The sequence below is a fragment of the Elephas maximus genome, chromosome 21 (genome assembly GCF_024166365.1).
Source record: "Elephas maximus indicus isolate mEleMax1 chromosome 21, mEleMax1 primary haplotype, whole genome shotgun sequence".
In the NCBI taxonomy this organism is placed as follows: domain Eukaryota; kingdom Metazoa; phylum Chordata; class Mammalia; order Proboscidea; family Elephantidae; genus Elephas; species Elephas maximus.
Window position 1 is genome coordinate 51,481,089 of NC_064839.1, and position 19,243 is coordinate 51,500,331.

At 51.7% G+C, this 19,243-nt stretch overlaps 1 protein-coding gene across 1 annotated transcript; it reads right to left on the reverse strand.

Annotated features, from left to right (window-relative positions):
* Positions 1–27: 27 nt before the first annotated feature.
* Positions 28–18,303, reverse strand: C21H16orf74 (chromosome 21 C16orf74 homolog). Its single transcript, XM_049864415.1, has 4 exons — positions 18,228–18,303; positions 15,328–15,373; positions 2,864–3,004; positions 28–610 (listed from the first exon to the last, which is right to left on the reverse strand). The coding sequence occupies exons 2-4, from the start codon at positions 15,353–15,355 to the stop codon at positions 552–554; spliced, it is 228 nt and encodes a 75-aa protein (XP_049720372.1). The 5' UTR covers positions 15,356–15,373; positions 18,228–18,303; the 3' UTR covers positions 28–551.
* Positions 18,304–19,243: the final 940 nt, after the last annotated feature.

Below are 19,243 nucleotides of genomic sequence, written 5' to 3' on the forward strand. Positions count from 1 at the left end.
AAACGTGCCCAGGAGCCAGACTCGCTGTTCATTACAGAGGATCTTTATTTATATGCAAAAAAGAAATTAGAAATCCCTTTTGGACTGTTTCAATATCTGTAAAACAACTTGTAAAAAACTGAGCCGCTCCTCTTGCGAGAAGTTCTAGTTTGTGTTGACGCTGTGGGAAAACAAGGTGCTGGGGGTGTGATTCCAGAGGAGAGCCTCGGCCTGTACTCTGCCCGCCATCTCCAGGCCTGGAGGGAAGGATCTTCCCCTCTTCCCACACCAGAGTCAGCAGGAACGTAGGCATTAGAGATCTTTCCCACTCAGCGGGGCCTCGGAAGCGCTGTTCTGGAAGCAGGTAGGGGGGATCCCTCGCTCATCTCGCCACACCTCCAGTGCTGCTCTCCTCGGCCCGGAAGTGCTGTCTCCGCATCCAGCACGTGTGCACGTGTGTGTACTTAGCACAGCTGTCCCAGGCAGCCGTGTCCCCACAGGGACATCTGGAGCGGAGGCGACTAGAGGGCCCAGGAGCACGTGTGGAGAAATCCCCATCATCTGTCCCATCCTCAAGCTTCGGGGTCCATTTCTCCGTCATCCGGGCTCATCCCCGTCTCATCAACCCAGACTAGAGAAAAGAGGAGTGACATCAGATCAACCCTACCACATCCAGGCCCTCCTTTCTCTGGGAGCTTTGGGGCAGGTGTCCATGGGCCCTCTTGCCCTGTACCACCACCCCAAACTCCCCTGCATCTGGGCAGGGATGTCGCTAGGTGCTGAGGCGCCCCCAAATGATGCTGAATCTCCTGAGAATTTCCTAGGCACCCCTCTGCCCACTCTCAGTGCCTGGCTCTTCCCGGTCTCTGGCTGAGGTCCCTGGAATTGGAGCCGTCACCTGAGCCACCCGCCCTTGGCTGCCTTCAATGCCCTGGGCTGGTCAGGGCTGGGAGTTCAATACCTCCACAACCATGGCTCTGCAGGTGGGAAGTTGAGGCTTAGAGAGAGAAGGCCCTACTGGGTCTGCTGCTCTTTCTTCGTGCCTTCCAGTTCACTGTTAAGAATATCAACAACACAGCCATGGTGCAGGGCATCAAACCAGGTCCCGACCTTCCTCATCACAAACCCTCCACACTGCTCTGAGGCACTGTTATCATCTCCATTATACAGATACGGAAGCTGAGGCTCAGGGAGGTACAGCCTTTGCTCAAAGTCACACAGCTGACAGGCTGGAGATCTGGGATTTGAATTCAGAGTTTTCTGACTCCAAAGCCTGTGCTCTTTGTCCTACGCCTCGCTTCTCTGAGTAGAGAAAACGGAGGTGTGGGGTCTGAGCTTTGCAGCCTGATGGAGCAAACGGCAGGTATTTAAGCCTAAAAGGAACCTCTCCCAGGGTCTGGGAGTCTCCCAGATACCCTGTAGAAGAACCATGAGTCTCCTTGCTGCTCACGTGGCCCCAGGAGCAGGGAAGGCCAACTTGACCCCATTTTATAGACAAGAACACTGAGGCTCAGAGACGGAAGGGAGTCCACTGGCAAAGTCAAGGACCTGTGCTCTCAGATTAGACATGGGCAGGGTGTACAAAGAACACTGGCCCTGAAGCCCAGCTCTTCTCCCTTGTGTGTGCCCTTGGGTGAGTCACTGTCCCTCTCTCGACTTCGGTTTCCACCTCTACAAAAAGAGGTAACTACTCACGGTACTCACGGCTCCTAGGGTCAAAATGAAAAAATGATTCGTGAAGAGATCATTCATTTACCTGGTGCCTGGCACTTGGAGAGGTCACGTGGGAAGGTGAACACTGCAGCCATAACTGAGCAGGGCCCCAGCCCCCGTGTCTGTGCTAGGCCCCTCCCAGAAAAAGTCCAATGGCTTTCTCCAGGGCTCTCCAACCCAGTGGGCAAGCTGGCACCTAAACTCAAGACTTCTGGAAAAGTCTACCCAAGTCTATCAGACAGGACATCCCACCAACTCCACCCTGCCTTGTCACCACTGAATCCCCTGGCAAGAACCATGTCACGGTGACCCACTGGCTGATCAATGCTACCCACTGGGCGGGCATTCAGCCCCGGGCTCTGCAGTGCAAGCCCAGATCACACAGTCTGGACTAGAATCCCAACTGTGCCACTTGTCAGCTGTACAGCAACAGCTCTCTGAATCTCAGTTTACCCATCTATAAAATGGGAATGAAAGTCAGAGTGCAGACTAAATGAGAAAATGCGTTTACTGCACTTGGCACGGTGCTACCTATCACAACCATTGCTACTACTGCTATTATTCACAACAGCAGCCTCAGCGCCCAGCCCGGGCTCCATAAATCTTTGTTCAATTCAATGAATAAAGGAAAAACTTGTCCCACTGGCTCCAACGGTATCAAAAGAGGGCCAGGTGGGGGCACCAGCTTGGGCCTCTCCCTCCCCTGGGAATAATTCCATCTCCCCTCCCCTCCCTGTACTGGCTGCATCCAGAAGGCCCCAGGTCCAGCCCCAGCCTGGGCATGGGCTGTATTTCCAAGCCTGTCCCATCCAGCCGGAACCACTGCAGCCAACAAGATGGAGCACCAGTCCAACGGGTTGGCAGGTGGAGGCACATCCATCAATTACCTTGGCTAGCAGGGGGACACAGTGTGGCAGGCCAGCCCAGCCCCATCCATCACAGCTCCTGGCTGCCGGCAGGGGCTGTCTAGCTAATTACTTAACATGCCACATCTTGCTGAGGCTGGTGCTGTGGCTAGGGGCCCACAGTGGAGAGTACACAGAGCCAAGTGTGAATCTTTCCTAAACCCAGGGGCTGGGGGAGGCCCCCATGAGCTGTCGCCAGCCCCGCCCCCAGGCTGTACCAGAGTCTCTCCGCACCCAGCTTGGCGGCAGAGGCAGGGCGGTCTCACCTGTCCTCCGTGAGTCTCTCGGTAGCGTCATGCCTGTGGGGGTTGGGGGAGTGATGATGATGTTGGGCACGTCCAGGTGCTTGTCGTTCAGGACGGGAGCCTCATCATGGCTGCTGCTGCTGCTGACACACATTTTAAAACCTGAGCGGCAGGCGTGGAAAACACACACACACACATACACACACGACAAAGAGACAAGCATCAGTGGCCGCTGGCTGCCGGCCTCCCTCCCTCCCTGCACCATCACTCTCAGTCCTGGCAACTCCCAGGAGAGGGGAGGGCTGCTGTCCCCACTATACAGACAGGGAAACCACTCAGAGAAGCTCAGTGACTGCCCAAGCTTGTGTACGCTGGTGAGGGTAGGAATTACTGTCTATTTTGTTCACTAATATTATCTTTAGTGCCTAGAGCAGTGTCTGCCACACAGTAAACCATACCAAACTTGTTGCTACAGAGTCAATTCTGACTCACGGAGACTCCATGTATTACGGAGTAAGGCTGGTTCCAAAGGATTTTCTTGGCTGTAATCTTTATGGAAGCAGATTGCCAGGCCCTTTCTTCTCTGGGACCACTGGGTGGGTTTGAATTGCTAACCTTCAGGTTAGCAGCCAATTGGAAACCATTTGTGCCACCCAGGGACATATTGGCACATAGTAAGTAGGTGCTCAAAAAATGACTGATTGAAAGCAAGAGCTGGATTTGAACCCAGGTCTGTCTGACTCTAAACTATGCATGAAGTTACTACTCTCACAAATTATCTTCTAAAAGAGTGTGTGTGAGATTGGTATTACTTCTTCCTTAAATGTTTGATTGAATTCACCAGTGAAACTGTCTGGGCTGGAATTTTCTATGTGCAGAGGGTTTTAATTACTAATGTGGTTTATTTTACAGATATAAGGCTATTCAGGTTTTCTGTTTCATCTTGTATCAGTTTTGGTAAGTCGTGTTTTTCAATGACTTTGTCTATTTCTTCTAAGTTGTCAAACTCATTGGCCTAGCTCTCCCTAAATTAAATGCAGGTGAAATTAGGCCACGCCCAGTTTTGGCTCTCCTGCTGACGTAAAAACCACCCATCATCCACTCCGTCAAGCACCTTCCTCCATTCTTTCCATCTGTCAGTGACATAACCACCCATCAGAAACCAGGCCATCAACCTCATTTCTTCCCTTTTCTCCTCACCCTCCAACTCTCCAGGCAATTTAATCCATCTGGTTTATCACTGATTGATCAATCCATATAATCAAGTCTGTAGATTTTACCTCCTGAATATCTTTGACATTCATCTTTCTCCTTTCTTGTGCCTCTAACTAGTCTCTCTGCCCCCTGGCTTATCCCTCTCCAGTCTCCCCTCCAAACAGCAGCCAGAAACTACAAACTCCGATCACATCACATGCCTGCTTGGAACACTCACCAACTCTTGAGTACTATCTACCAGCAGGATTTCCCAAAGTGTATTCCCTGGAACACTGGCCTTCTGAGACTCCCATAGGAAGGGGTTCCATGATCAAATGAGTTTGAGAATCATGCATCCTTGAATGTTGATGAAATCCTATTTACTCTATCCTTCTTTTGGAAATTTGCATGCATGTTACAGTATTAAAGTTTCTGAGATGTCCTGCAGTAAAGAAGCTGCTTCCAGTGTGCTTAACTGTGAGCCTCCCAAACAAATGACAATGGAGTACATTTTTGGGAGAACACTTGCTAACATCTCATAGAACCACAAGTAATGAATTTCATTTTGGGAAATGTTGATCACAGACTAAAGTCAGCGTCCTACCCGGCATCCAGTCTTCACAGTCCTGCCCCGACTTACCTGCAGCCTTATCCCTACCACCTGCCAACTCACCAAATGGCTCTGTTCCCTGAATTCTGAGTTCCCTAACTCCTCCATGCCTCTGTGCACACTGTTCCCACTGCCTGGAACACCCTTCACATAGAAACCGCATTTTCCTGCAAACCCAGGAAGAAGCCTGGAATGTAAAGCCAATACAAGGCAGGCACTTTGGCAAGGCCCTTCCTGTGATCATTCATAATGGGCAACACTTGCAAGACACCGTACTTAGCCCTGGTAAGCACCTTCTCGTTCAGGCCTTACTACTAACCTGCGAGGCAGGTCGTTTCTCAGTTCATCTCACAGATGTGGAAACTGATGACTGGAGAGCATATGTAAAGCCAGTTCGTGGCAGAGCCCAGGTTTGAACCTGAGTCCGTCTGACCCCCAAAGCTCTGCCTCTTCTGACCACAATCCTCTCTAACAGGGGCCACCAAACTTTTTCTGTAAAGAGCCAGACAGTTCATGTTTTAAGCTCTGAGGACCATACGGTCTCTGTTAAAACTACTCTACTTTGTCAACGCAGTACGGAAGCAGCCATAGATGGTGTATAACTAAATGGGGATGGCTGTGTTCCAATAAAACTTTATTTACAAGAAGAGGCAGAGGGCTGGACTTGGCCCCTGGGTTGTGGTTTGCCAGCCCTGCTCTATAACATCCAGGAGTGGGACGTTTAGATCCTGGGCATGCCTAATAGGAGAAAACAGAACCTCAGGATCCCTCTCCTTAATATAAAAAAAAAAAAAAATCCAAAACTGCCCATTTTGGAAGGTGGCAGCACCTACCCTGCTGGGCTACTTGTGTGAGGACAGGAATGGACTCACGGAATGCCCTTGCAAAGGGGCCCTAGAGAGGTTCATCCCTGCCAGCCCTCTATTATCGTCCATAAGGAGGGGAGGAGGGAGAGAAGGGAGAAGTGAAGTGACAGAGGAGGAGGGAGACAGGGGAAGAGGGAAGAGAGAGGGGAGGAGGTAGACAGGGGAGGAGGAAGATGGGGAAGAGGGAAGAAGGGAGATGGGAAAGAAGGGAGGGGGGAATAGAAAGGAGATATAGGAGGCAGGGATGGAGCAAAGAGGGAGAGGTGGGAAGGGCAGTGCATAAGGAAGGAGGTGAGGGAGGGAGGAGGAAGGAAGAAAGGAGGAGAGAGAAGAGGGGAGGAAGGGGAGGGAGAAAATGAAGGAAGGAGGAAAGAGGAAACATGGTGGGAGGGAAGGGGGAAGGGAGAAGCGGGAGGGAGGTACTGGAGCCCCTCAAATCCCCAAACTGCCCAGCCTCAGCAGGAGAGGTGGCTGAGCAGGAGGGGAGAACTCTCAGGAGGATAAAGCCAACTTCAGGGATTAAAACAACAAATGCCAGCCCTGCCCCAGCCCAGGAGCTCATTTGTGCTAACCCAAAGCTGTTATTTGTTAATTAGGTGCCAGCCTCGGGCTATTAAAAGCCTATTTCCTGAGAGGAATGGCTTGGCTCCCATTCCAAGGGGCTGGGGCCCAGGGAGGGATTGGGGCAGCGAGCCGATCCCAGGACAGGTGGGGGCAAGACAGCCGTGGGGACAAGTATGTCACCTGGGGCGTCCCCACTCTGCAGCACTCGCCGTCCTTGACACAGCGGATACAGCCACACAAACCAGACCACAAAACCCTGGCCTGGCAAGCCGGCCCTCTGTGTGGGTTGAGCTGGAAGACGCTGCTATGTGCAGGTCAGAACCTTACCCTGAAACTTGGTTCTGCCTTTTCCTAGCTCAAGTGCAGGGGTTTCCATCTTGGGTGCCCATTAGGATCACCTGGAATACAGGTGCCTTGTCCCCACCCTGGGGACCCTGATTTCATTGCTCTGCATGTGACCCAGATGATTCTATGTGCAGCCAGGGCTGGCAACCACCGAGCTACGGTGACTGTGCAACACGTGGTTTCACTTGGCGTCTTGGTTTTCCTGGCTGTAAAAGTGGGGTTGCTATACCAACTCTGGAGAAATGAAACACCTGGGCTGGGAGGTGGTTTGGGGTTGCTCTCCCTAGGCACCCCCATGCCAGGCTTTGAGCTGAGCCTGGGATTTCCACTCCTGCTAACCCTCACGCCATCCCTCTGGTGGACACTACCATCATATCCATTCTACAGTTGAGAAAACCAAGGCTTGAAGAAGCAAAGTAACGTGCTCGAAGCGACATGGTGGCCAAATGGCAGGGCTGGTGCCTGAAGTGACTCCAGGTATGAGCACACCTCCCACCCCCTTGCTCTGTCTTGCCCCTTCTGGTATCAGCCACCACTTCTCAAGCCTTACCCTTCAAAAGTCCTGCCCAGGTAACCTGTGTGTGACCCCACGTCCGGACTCTGAGGGGCTCCAGGTCACTGGGGACAGGGCATAAATCCCTGTGTGTGTGCCAGTGCCAGCTTTCAGCAGCCTCCAAGCCACCCAGAGGCCGTGGGCAGGACAGGGGGCTGGAGCCCAGAGCAGATACCAGCATCACGGCTCACGGGCACCCTCTGCTGGCTCTTTAAACAACAGCACCCAAATCATGGTCCCAAGCCAGCTCAGAGAACCTGCCAGCGACCCAGGCTGAGCTTCCCAAGGCACTGTCAACACACAGTGGGCTCTGACCTGCTTACACCTGGTGGGCCCACAGGGCAGCGAGAGGCCAGCAGATACACCAGAGCTGCAATCCACCTGGGCAGTGGCTCTATCTCAGCTGCAAAACCAAACCCAAACCCGTAGTTGGCGATACAGATTCATGACGCCCCCATGTGTTACAGAGTAGAACTGCTCCATAGGGTTTTCTTGACTGTAATCTTTACAGATTACAGGCCTTTCTTCCGCGGCACCGCTGGGTGGGTTTGAACTACCAACCTTTCGGTTAGTAGCCAAGCACAAATTATTTGCACCACCTGGGAAGCCCCTCACCCCCTACAAATTGGGGTTAAGTAATAGTACCCATACCCAGGGTGCACTGGGAAGACTACAGATCCCATTTAAATCCTCTCTCCATTACTCAAGATGGCTGCGATTATTATGTGCATTTTCCAGGCCAGAAACCAGAGCTGGCCACGCAGTGCACACTCAATGACCACGGGCTATAATTAATACCATGAGAGCCCAGCCTTAGCATTTATTCACCAATACTGAGCGCCCACTGTGTGCCACCTGGCTGCTGTTACCTGTACCCACCTGTGCACAGGCAGGAACCCTACCCTGTCTCACCCTCACAGTCACTCATTCTATGTGAAGTGACATAGGACAACGTATTCGCGGCTCCAAGCTGGTACTCAGACCCTTTTCCTTACTGTACTGGAACATAATGGGCTTGGCAAGGAGAAGGCATGCTTGACTCTCAGCTTCCCCATTTCCTGGCTATAACATTGCCTCCCTCGCCACGGCTCTCTTGCCTGTAGCATGAGGCTGATGCCACCATCCCTGACACGGCTGTCCTGAGAGCCACAGGGGGCCTGGCTCAGTGGAGGGGTTCAATCAGCAGATATTTCTTGTGCACCTACTGTGTGCTACCAATAAACAACAGCATGATAAATGGAGAAGAAAGTGAAGTTGTCAACAATTTCATCCTACTTGGATCAACAAGCAACAACCACGGAAGCAGCAGTAGAGGAAACAAATGACATATTGCACTGGGCAAATCTGCTGCAAAAGACCTCTTTCAAGTGTTAAAAAGCAAAGACATCACTTTGAGGACTAAGGTGCTCCTGACCCAAGCCATGGTCTTTTCAGTCACCTCATATGCATGCAAAAGCTGGTCAATGAAAAAGGAAGACTGAAGAGTTGACGCATTCAAATAGTGGTGCTGGCAAAGAATATCGAATATACCGTGGGCTGACAGGAGAATGAACAAATCAGTGTTAGAAGAAATACAAGCAGAATGTTTCTTAGAAGTGAAGATGGTGAGACTTCAGCTCACTTACTCTGGAAAGACCAATCGCTAGAACAGGACATAATGGTTGGTAAGGGTCAGTGAAAACAAGGAAAACCTTCCATGAGATGGATGGACACAATGGCCATAACAACAGACTCAGACATATCAATGATCATAAAGATGGCGCAGGGCTGGGCAATGTTTTGCTCTGTTGTACAGGACGCCATGAGTCAGAACCGACTTGACAGCTACTAACAACCATATTGAACACCACAGATAGTCTTAACACATGTTTCTCTGTGCTCCCCCCCGCCATCCCCCCAAAATTTGCCTTCCCACAACCTCTGGCTCCAAATCCCAGCAGCAGAAATGGAACCCCAAAGATTCCAGAATTGGCTGGAAAAACAATAGGGAGGGTCCCAGGTGACTCCAGTCATTGCTGGGAGGGGCCCATGGGTGCTGGGCTTCAAGGATTGTGCTCCTGGGAGGCAGGGATAGTGTGAGCCCCTCGTGGCATTTCATCACTGGGTCCTCCCAATGGTCCCAGGTGGTGGACTGTGTTAGAACCCATCTTCTAGATGGGTACACTGAGGCTCAGAGAAGTCAGGGATCTTGTTCAGGGTTACATAGGATTCAGCCTGAAGCCTGCCCTCCTGGGGACCCAGAAACCACACAAATGTCCCCAAGAGCCTGGGCCAGTTAAAGGGGCAGTGAGCGGCAGATTCATAGGATGGAAAGAGTGATTAGGTGAGGTGTCAGGAGTCAGACAAGCTTTCCAAACAGGAGATGGAAGAGAGAGCACCAGCACCCTGAGGGCAGCCATGGCTTGTGCAAAGGTCCGGGGGCACAAACATAGAGGGGAGGCTGGGCCACCAAGAATCACTCAGAGATGACCAGGCGTCTGGATTTTGAGCAGGTCTTTCAAAACACAAACCAACAAATGGTTCCAGACGCATTTAACCTTTTTTTTTAATTCCAATTACAGGGAAAGCCTTACATTATTAGGGATGAGGCCGGGGCAGCATCCGCAGTTTTACCTTTTCAAGGCAGCCTGGCCCAAAGGAGACAGCAGTGGAGGTTTTAAATCTCTTTTTAATTAAGGAAAAAGCCTGGCTTGCGTCAGGGGCGAGCTGCCACCAAGAGGGAACCTGGGAGGAGGAGTCAGAGATAGAAGGCTTCCATAGGAGATGGGGTGATGTTTTCCCTGGCCTGATCCGCACCCCCAAGCCTCCTTCCCGCCTCCGCCTTCCCGGGTCTAGCTCAGTTCCTGAGCATCAAATGCCTGGCTCCAGCAGCCCCTCCAGAAGCTTCTCAGGCTCTTGGCCCACCTGTAAACCTACACGAGCTTGCTGGGGCTGCCCTAACAAAGTGCCACACACTGGTGGCTTAAAACAATGGGAATTCATCCTCTCACAGTTCTGGAGGCCACAAGTCCCAAATCAAGGTATCTTCAGGGCCACACTCCCTCCAGAGGCTCTAGGGAAGGAGCCTTCCTTGCTCTTCCAGCTTCTGGTACTGCCGGCAATCCTTGGCGTTCTTTGCCTTGTGGCTGCATCACTCCAATCTCTGCCTCTGTCTTCACATGGCCACACCCACTGTGGTCCTTAGTCAGGGTCGGAGACTATTCCTTCCACAATGTACTGTGTCCCTACTGTGCGCCAGGCCCCAGGGCTACAGGGATGAACAGGCAGGCATGGCTCCGGACCCCTGGAACCCCGAGTAAGGGAGGCAATGAATGCTCAGGAAACTGCAGAGCCCAGAGCACATCCCCACCAGACAGGCTGAGCAACCCAGGCTGAGCACCCCAGGCTGGTGAGGGCTGCGTCTGTCTCCCACCTGCTGCACCACTAACTGGCCCCTCTTTCCCGAGGGCAGCAGGTGCTGAGGTTTAGCTTAACTAAATCCCCCCGTAAGCCAGGAGGGCTGCCTGTTCAGCCCCTGGGGACGGGGTGAGGCCAAATGAAGCCCCATCTGCTCCAGCATTTAAAACAGGCTCTGACTAGCTGACCCTGCTCCTGAGTTGCCTGGGGGTCTGGTCTCTCAGCCTTCCTCCTCCCAGTCTCCTGAGCAGACACTGGATAGGAAGGTTCCAGGAAGAGCCCCGGATTGGAGCCAGCATACCCAGGTTCCCAGCCACAATAATGTGCTCGTGACCCCAGCCCCCACCTGAAAGCAAGGACATTAGACCTGAGCAGTGGCTCTCACCCCAGGCTGTACAGGTGAGTCACCTGGGAGGCTTGATTAAAAACACTGATTCCTGGGCCCCTGCCCACACCAATCCAATCCCAGTCTCTGGGGGCTGGGCCAGGGCTGCAGCTTTTTAAAAAGCTTCCCAGTGATTCTGGCGTGCAGCAAAGATTTAGACCCTAGTCTGATTCTGAGGAGCCCTGGTGGTACAGTGGTTAAGAACTTGGCTGCTAACTTGGGACAGGAAAGGTAGCGGGTCGAACCCACCAGCCACTCTTCGGGAGAAAGATGTGGCAGTCTGATTCCATAAACATTACAGCTTTGGAAACCCTATGGGGCATTTCTACTCTGTCCTATAGGGTCACTATGAGTTGGAACTGACTCCATGGCAATAGGCTTGGTTTGGGTTTGATCTAAATGATTCTAGTGGCTTCCTATTACTCCAGAAGAAATTCCTGGTGCCATACCTCAGCCTCCATGGCCCTGCATGACCCAGCGACATCAGCTCCCCAACTCGGCCCCTTACCCCCAGTCCCTGCCATGCTCGTCTCCTCACTGCTCATCAGCTCCCCAAGCTTGACAGGCAACCTGAAGAGACTAGCCTGTCCCAGGAGCTGGTCTCCACGGTGATGTGGCAGTTAGCTGGGGCTGGAGCTGGCGGCCTCCGCAGATCCCCAGAGACCAGGTTGGGCCCCCAAGGCAAGCCCTAACGTCAGAGCCAGCCACCCTGGCGGGAAAGCCCACACCTCTAGCCTCTAGTTCACTCCTCCCAGCTGAGGTCCCCAGGCATATAGAGCTGCCTCCATGGCTGGGAGATGCAAAGGGTGGAGGTGGGCAGGAAACCCTTATCTCAGGTAATTCTCAAACCTTAAGGCAGAAGATACTCCCATTTGGTGATCCATTTTACAGATGGGGAAACTGAGCCTTGGATACCTGATTTGTCCTCCAGAGTGCCCTGGAAAGCTTGCTAAATGGTTTCCTGGGCCCTACCCCATGAGTTGTAATTATTGTTAATGATCACCCTTCAACCAATGATGGCCGGGAATCTTACAAACATCTCTAAAACATGTGTGTGTAAATGGGAAAACCGAACACTGAACAGGTTCAATGACTTCTTCAGGATTTGGCAAATCTGCAGCTGACTCACATGAGGAAACACACTTAATGTGACTCACCAAACACTTCTCCAGTCGCTACGCCAGGTTCATGCTGACACGTACAGACATGCAGTGATGGAAACAATTTGTCAAAAAGCAACGCCAGCAGGTCCATGTTTAATCTGACGGCCAGGTGAAGGGTTACGGGGCACCTGAGCTTTCAAAGCTGCAGCACTTCTGGGATCCTGGTGGACTTTTAAGGAGTGGCCTCTTTAGCGTCTCAAATACCTGCTACTATTTGTCTTGCACTCCTTTGTTTGATGAGAAGTCCTGATAAACCCACTCACTGGACATGTAAACCAGAGGATTTGAATTGTACTTCAAACTTCACATTTCTCAGGGATACTGGTCAGTGCAGCAAGATGAGATGGAATCTTCTAGCCCTACTGCTTTGGCCTCGTGGGGGTGTAGTAGCAGGAGTGCCCCATTCCCAGGACTGATAGTAAACAGCTGTGTTCCTTACTGGGGCTAGGGGGGTCTATCTTCTTTGAGCCTTACCTTCTTGTGTGCAAAAATGGATGGGCTATGTGATGGTTAAGATTGTATGTCAACTTGGCTGGGCCACGATTCTCAGTGGTTTGGCAAGTCGTCTGATGTTGTGATCACCCCCATGACAGGATCTTCTGTGAGCAGCCAATCAGTTGAAAGGGAGTTTCCTTGGGCGTGTGGCCTGCGTCGAATACAAGCAGACATTCTGGCAAAGCTGGTGGCTTTTGCTCGCTCTGGATCCTGCAGCTGGCTCCTGTTTAACTGACCTTCAGTTCTTGGGACTTGAGCTGGTAGCTTACCTGCGATCTTGCCTGCCAATTTTGGGATTCTTCCATCTTTGCAGCCTGTGAGCAACAGCCCTGCTCCTTCTCTGACCTGCCGATCTTGGGTTCACCAGCCCCTGCAGCTACACGTATCAGGAGAAGCCTCCAGCCTGACCCATGGACTTGGGACGTTCCAGCCTCTACAACCACGTGAGCCATTTCCTTGACATAAATCTCTCTCTATATATATTTACACACTTTACTGGTTTTGCTTCTCTAGAGAATCCAGCCTAAGACAGGTTATAAGAACAGAAATTTATTGTCTTACAGTTCTGGAGGCTGGAGATCCAAATTCTGGGTATCAACAGGGCCATGCTGTCTCCAAAGGCTCTAAGGGAGGATCCTTTTTTGTCTCTTTCAGCTTCTGGTAGCTCCAGGCATTCCTTGGCTTGTAGATCTGTCTTCACATGGCATGTGTCTCTGTGTTTCTTCTTTTTTATAAGGACACCACTCAGATGGAATTAAGCACCCACCCTACTCCCTATAATTTCTGGCTAACTGGTAACGTTTCAAAGATCTTATTTCCAAACTAGGTCATGTTTACAGGTACCAGGGGTTAGGACTTCAACATACTTTTGGGGGGCACCATTCAGTCTCTAAGAGGCAGCTACTTCAAACATCAAGTTCAGATGTTTTCCTCTGAAGAGGCTGTACAAGGTGGTGGCTGAAGCAAGGACTTTGGCAGCAGCCTGCAGGGGTTCAAAGCCCAGCTGGGTCCTAGCTGTGTGGCTCCAGGCAAACTGCACTGCCTTCCTGTGCCTGTTTCCACATCTAGAAATCAGGAGCCCTAATAGCACCCACCTCAAGGGGTTGTTGCAGAGACAGAATGAGCTAATTCACGTAGAACGCACAGGACAAGGCCCCGCCCTGACTAAGCCCCCAAGAAGAATTAGCCACTTATGCAGTGAAGGACCCCTGCTGGGGAAACCATTAAGCATCAGGCTGCTAACTGAAAGGTCAGTGGTTCAAACCCACCAGCTGCTCTGCAGGAGAAAAGACCGGGCAATTTGTTTCTGGAAAGATTACAGCCTAGAAAACCCTACTGGGGCAGTTCTACTCTGTTACATGGGGTCACTATAAGTTAGAGTTGACTCCATGGCACCCAACAACAACATTCATCCAGTGATTCTAACTTCTGGGAATTTATCCCAAAGAAATAATATCCAAAAAATCAGATAGCAAAGAAGCTTAAAATAGCACTGTCCACAAAACCAGCAAGTTTGAAACAACCCAAAGATCCACTTTCAGCCAAATACAATGACATCATCAAACAATTTGGACAACCATGTGGCCTCAGGAAACACACACAACACTCACACCCAAGCATTAGACAAAAAATGAATAAAGCGCAGCACACAGCAGTGCACGCCCAACACTGCCAGCCAGGTGAGAACAGCCCTGGAGCAGCAAAGGAAGTGCCAGCAGGTGGACTGTCAGAGGGGTGGGTGGCACGGAGGGCCTGGGGGAACACTCTGCTCTCTGTAATCTCCTTTATGTGATATGTCCTCCACAGAGGAGGGGGTCTGAGCATTCAGGCTGGTGGCCTGTGTCTGTCTTGGATAAGTTCAGATAAAGAGATTCTGGGTGCTTCCTCCCAGTGCCCGGAATTCCAGGCAGATGGATGGCAAGTATGATGGTGTAAAGGGCGGAAGGGCAGTGGCAAGGGCAAATAGCTGAGCACCTGGAGGGCAGACCAATGGAAAGGAAGCTGAGGAAGGCTCAGGGATGGTTAGACCAGGCAGTGGGGGTACTGAGGGTCTCAGCCAGGGGAGTGGCAAGGTCAAGTTCTGGAAGGTCCTCTGCTGCATGGAGAATGCACCAGAACAGGGCGCTGGGGGCCAATATGTGCTCCCGCCCGTGTGGGACACAGCAGGCATGATGGAGCCACCATCAGACCCCTGAGGCCCCCAGGAGGTAGGATGCAGGGCTGGTGGACGTGCTGTACCTGGGCCAAGGGGCATCCAGGGTGACTCCCAGATTTCTTTCATGGAGTGGGAACAAGAGGAGGGACAAGAATGGGCTTTATGGTGGGAGATTTTGGTTTGAGCCATGTTGATGTGAGGTGCCCAAGGGTCATCCTGATGCTGGACAGAAAGGTCTAGAGCACAGGACGGAGGTCTGGCTGCCTCTGCCAACACCTGTAACACCCCTTGTGATGTCATGTCTTTCCAGAACTTTCTCTCTGTTGGCCTTTCCTCCCTCCCAGCCTGCCTTCCCCAGCACCAGGCAGCCTGGTCCTGTCTCAGTGATAACAGCCCACAGGGCATGTCTTCGGAGAGCAAACACCTCTGTGCTTGCCTGGCACCTTCCCCCAGGGTGTCCTTATCCTTGACTTTAGACTAGTCCCTCTGAGGGGAAAGCTGAGGCCCAAAGGCCCTGCAACTTTCCCATGCCTGTCAATGCCAGTGAAAGGAAAGGCAAGGAGGAGAGCACAGAGTCAGCAAGCATTTATAAATCACCTGTGTGCAGGTGCTGTCTTCATGGAGTCCTACCTGGGGATACCTGTTCCTCACAGAACAAGGAGAAGCCTCTCCCCCCGGGGTTGGGTTGGGTTTACCCTCCCACCCTCTCCAGCCCCCAGGCCCTCCGTAAGAACTGGTGGGGGAGCTCCCACGTCTTACCTTTCAGGCAGGACAGCTTAAGCCCCATGTCGGCACCCCTGCAAGCCTGCAGAGAGAGGACAGATTCAGAGAGGGGCGGGCAGTGTGGGTGACTTGTGTCGTTGCACACCTAATGGGTGCAGAACAGGAAATAGTGGCCCAGAGAAACCACCGGCTGCTGTGAGGTCACGGCGCCTGCTGACTGACTACATCTGGCCTCAGAGAGGGAAGTCTGGGCTGATGGAAACTTTCAAGTGCATCAAAGCTAAATATACTGAAGGCAAGTGTGGCAGCCGCTGCTGCAGGGAGGGCAAAGTTCAAGGTGAGGCTGTGGCCGGGGCTGATGATGTGGGACAAAAACCCTGCAGCCTTCCTGGGGAGCAGCCCCAGGGACTATGAGGACCCTTGGAGTGGGGCAAAGCCCACCAGTCTTAGCGCCTCTTCCCTACCACCACTGCCCCTCTCGTAAGATGCAGATCCCTCAGACACTTGGGGATTAAGCTATAACAGCCGCTGGATCCTCAACCCATAGACCTTAATGACCCAATCAAGGTCCCCAACAATAATTCTGCTACACGACGACCCCTAGCATGCTGAGTACATGGAAAATAAAATAACATCTGACAGCACTGGAGCGCCATCCGTGCCCGTGACATTTACTCCTAGGAGGTGCTTCGACTGTTCCCATTTTGCAGACATGGAAATCAAGGTGCAGAGAGGTGACATCACCCACCCAAGGTCATGCAGCTAACTAGAAGAGGAGTTGGGATTCGGACCCAGTACTGCCCTGTCCCTATACTGGAACCTCACTCTTGAGGGGTCTTGTTTCCATGTTGGAGGGTCCCAGCGTCTTTGAGCTGACAGGGGAGCCATTGAGGTTATTCCTTGAATCACAGAGAACTGGACAGCCACCTGTGAGCCAGGCCCATGACACGCTGGGTTGGGAAAGAGGGGTGGGGGGCGACCGTGAAGATGCACCTCTCTGATCTTGGACTCAGGCGTGTGACAACCACGTGATGACTAGGGGCCCCACTCAACTCAGAGATCCATTGCTTCTTGGCTTACAGGGAGGCTGTGTTTCCCTCCAGCTGCCCCAGCTGGTAACTGAGCGTGGCAGGGACCTAATGCAGGCCCGTTGCTGGGAGGTGCAAGATGCCCCAGACTAGCGACTCAGGCCAAGAACACCCCGATGGCCCTGCCAAACCTTCCTTGGCTATCACAGCCCATCCTAGGGCTCCTAAGGGAGGCTTCTGCCCACCCCTTCTGGTTCTGGCCCAGCAGCACCACTGGCACCCCAAGGAGCTTGTCAGCAATGCTGCCTCTCAGGCCAAAGGACCAGAACCTGCATTTTAACAAGACCCCCAGGGATCCCTGTGCTCCTTGAGGTCTGAGATGCTCTGGTCCAGGCCAGGAATCACAGAGCCTGACCATGAAGATGACAGGACAGGGATGCTGCCAAGGGATTGGCAGCTGGGAGTCTGGGGGATATGCCAGACTAGGTGGGGGTGACAGCCAGGAGCAGCCAGTCTGAAGGAAGAACTAAATAAGGTTTCCATTTCAGCCATGTTGGATTTTGGGGGCTGTAGCAGGTGCCACTGGAGGTACCCACTAGGAGGTTGACTGGAGGATTGGGGAGCAAGGGTAGGGCTGGGTTGACCAGGGCATTCAGGTACAGAAAGTGAGTAGGGGGAGGAAAGGGGGAGAGAGATGATGTGCATTTTAACAAGACCCCGACTGATTCACTGAGCATGGCCCCTCGCTGCACCTGGAATCATCCGGGGAGCATTTTTTTTTTTTTAATTGCAGTTAAGTATAAAAACCAAATCAAACCATTGCTGTCAAGTCGATTCTGACTCATAGCAACTCTACAGGACAAAGTAGAACTGCCCCATAGAGTTTCCAAGGAGCGTCTGGTGGATTCGAACTGCCGACTTTTTGGTTAGCAGCCATAGCTTTTAACCACTGTGCTACCAGGGTTTCCTGTGGTATGTATATAAACCAAAAAAAGAAACCCACTGCCTTCGAGTCCACTCCAACTCAGTGACCTTGTAGGATACAGTAGAACTTCCCCATAGGGCTTCCAAGGCTGTAAACCTTTATGGAAACAGACTGCCACATCTTTTTCCCTCCAAGTGGCTGATGGGTTTGAACCGCCGACCTTTTGGTTAGCAGCTGAGTGCTTTAACTACTGCACCACTGCTCCCTTCAGTAAATATATATATATAACAAAACAGTTTCCATTTCAACCATTTTTATGTATACAGCTCATTGACATTCATCTCATTCATGTTATACGGCCATCACCACTATCCATTTCCTAAAGTTTTTCATCGGTATTTAAAAAATACCGATGCCTGGGTCCCACGCCCGGAGATTCCGGGGTATTTGGTCTAGGTGTGGCCTGGGCACCAGGGTTTTTAGAATCAGCTCCCCGGTGATTGTAATGTGCAGGATGGGACACCCAGGAGTGCACCCTTCCTCAAGGGGAGAGGAGGGGCCAGGGCTGGCAGGAAGAGTCTGTGGGAATCAGAGTTCTGCCTCTGGAGCTCTATAGGCACTGGGCCTGTCCTAGCCCTTCACATGTATCCATGGTCAGTTCATCCTCACAGCAGCCCCATGAGGTTGGGCCATTCCCATCCCCATTTCACGGATGGGGAAATTGAGGTATGGAGGTTGTTGTTGTTGTTGTTAGGTGCCATCGAGTTGGTTCCGACTCGTAGCAACCCCATGCACAACAGAACGAAACAGTGCCCAGTCCTGCACCACCCTTACAATCGTTATGCTTGAGCCCATCATTGCAACCACTGTGTCAATCCACCTCATTGAGGGTCTTCCTCTTTTCCGCTGACCCTGTACTTTGCCAAGCATGATATCCTTCTCCAGAGACTGATCCCTCCTGACAACACAGAGAGGTTACTTACTGGTTGGTAACTCAGCTTGTGAAACACTTGTACAGTGCCACTTCCCAGAAGAATTACCCAGAGCTCATAGGTTTGGGCCCCCAAAAGCTGCCTTATAGGTTAAAAAATATCCATCTCAAAACATTCTGGGCTGAAAAAAAAAAAAAAAAAAGATCCTGAGAAACACAGCTTTAACATCTCCTAGTAGCACAGGTCATACAGGTGGCAAGTGGTGGAGTCGAGATTTGAACTCAGTACTTTGATGCCAGAGTCCACACTTTCCACCACCAGGCAGACTGGAACTCCTTGGCATTTTCCTAGAACGTTCCTTGAAACAGTGGGAGATGCACTCCCTTCCACCCTGGCAGACGTAAGGTTCTTAATATGCCGCTCCAAGCACCACCGCATCCCTGAAAAGTTATCCTGAACCCATAGTCTTTGACCTCCAAAGCTGTCTTACAACTTCAAAAATGCCTAAACACCCATCTCAAAACACTGTGGGCCAAAAAATAAAAATAAAAAAGAGCCAGGTTGAACCACATCTCTGGGCCTATTTTTAGCTACCTCTGGTGCACTGGGTGGGAACCAGGAGTGGCCCTAGCTTGGATTCAGGTGATCAATGGGACAACAAGCTGCACCAGGGTCAGGCACCAAGGGATCATGGCTATGTACTGCAAATCGACTTCAGGTTTTTAAAATTCCCAAATGGAGAATTTTCAAAAACTGAGTTTTCTCATCACGACACATATTGCTGTCACTTTCATGGTGATTCTATTTCCCCACAAGGACAAGAGGAAGAAGGCAGGCTCCAGGAAGAAGGATTGGCCTAGGGGAAAAAGGGGTTGTGTGACCTTAGACACTTCCAATCCAGGCACAGTGACCTCCTCTGTGAAATGCCATGCCACCAGCCTGGACAGGGCCTGAGACACAGTCATCAGTGTTGTCATCATCATCATCTGATGGATTAAATAGTGTCCCCTCAAAAGATATGTTGAAATTCTAACCCCTATACTCGTCAATGTGACTGGGTTTGGAAA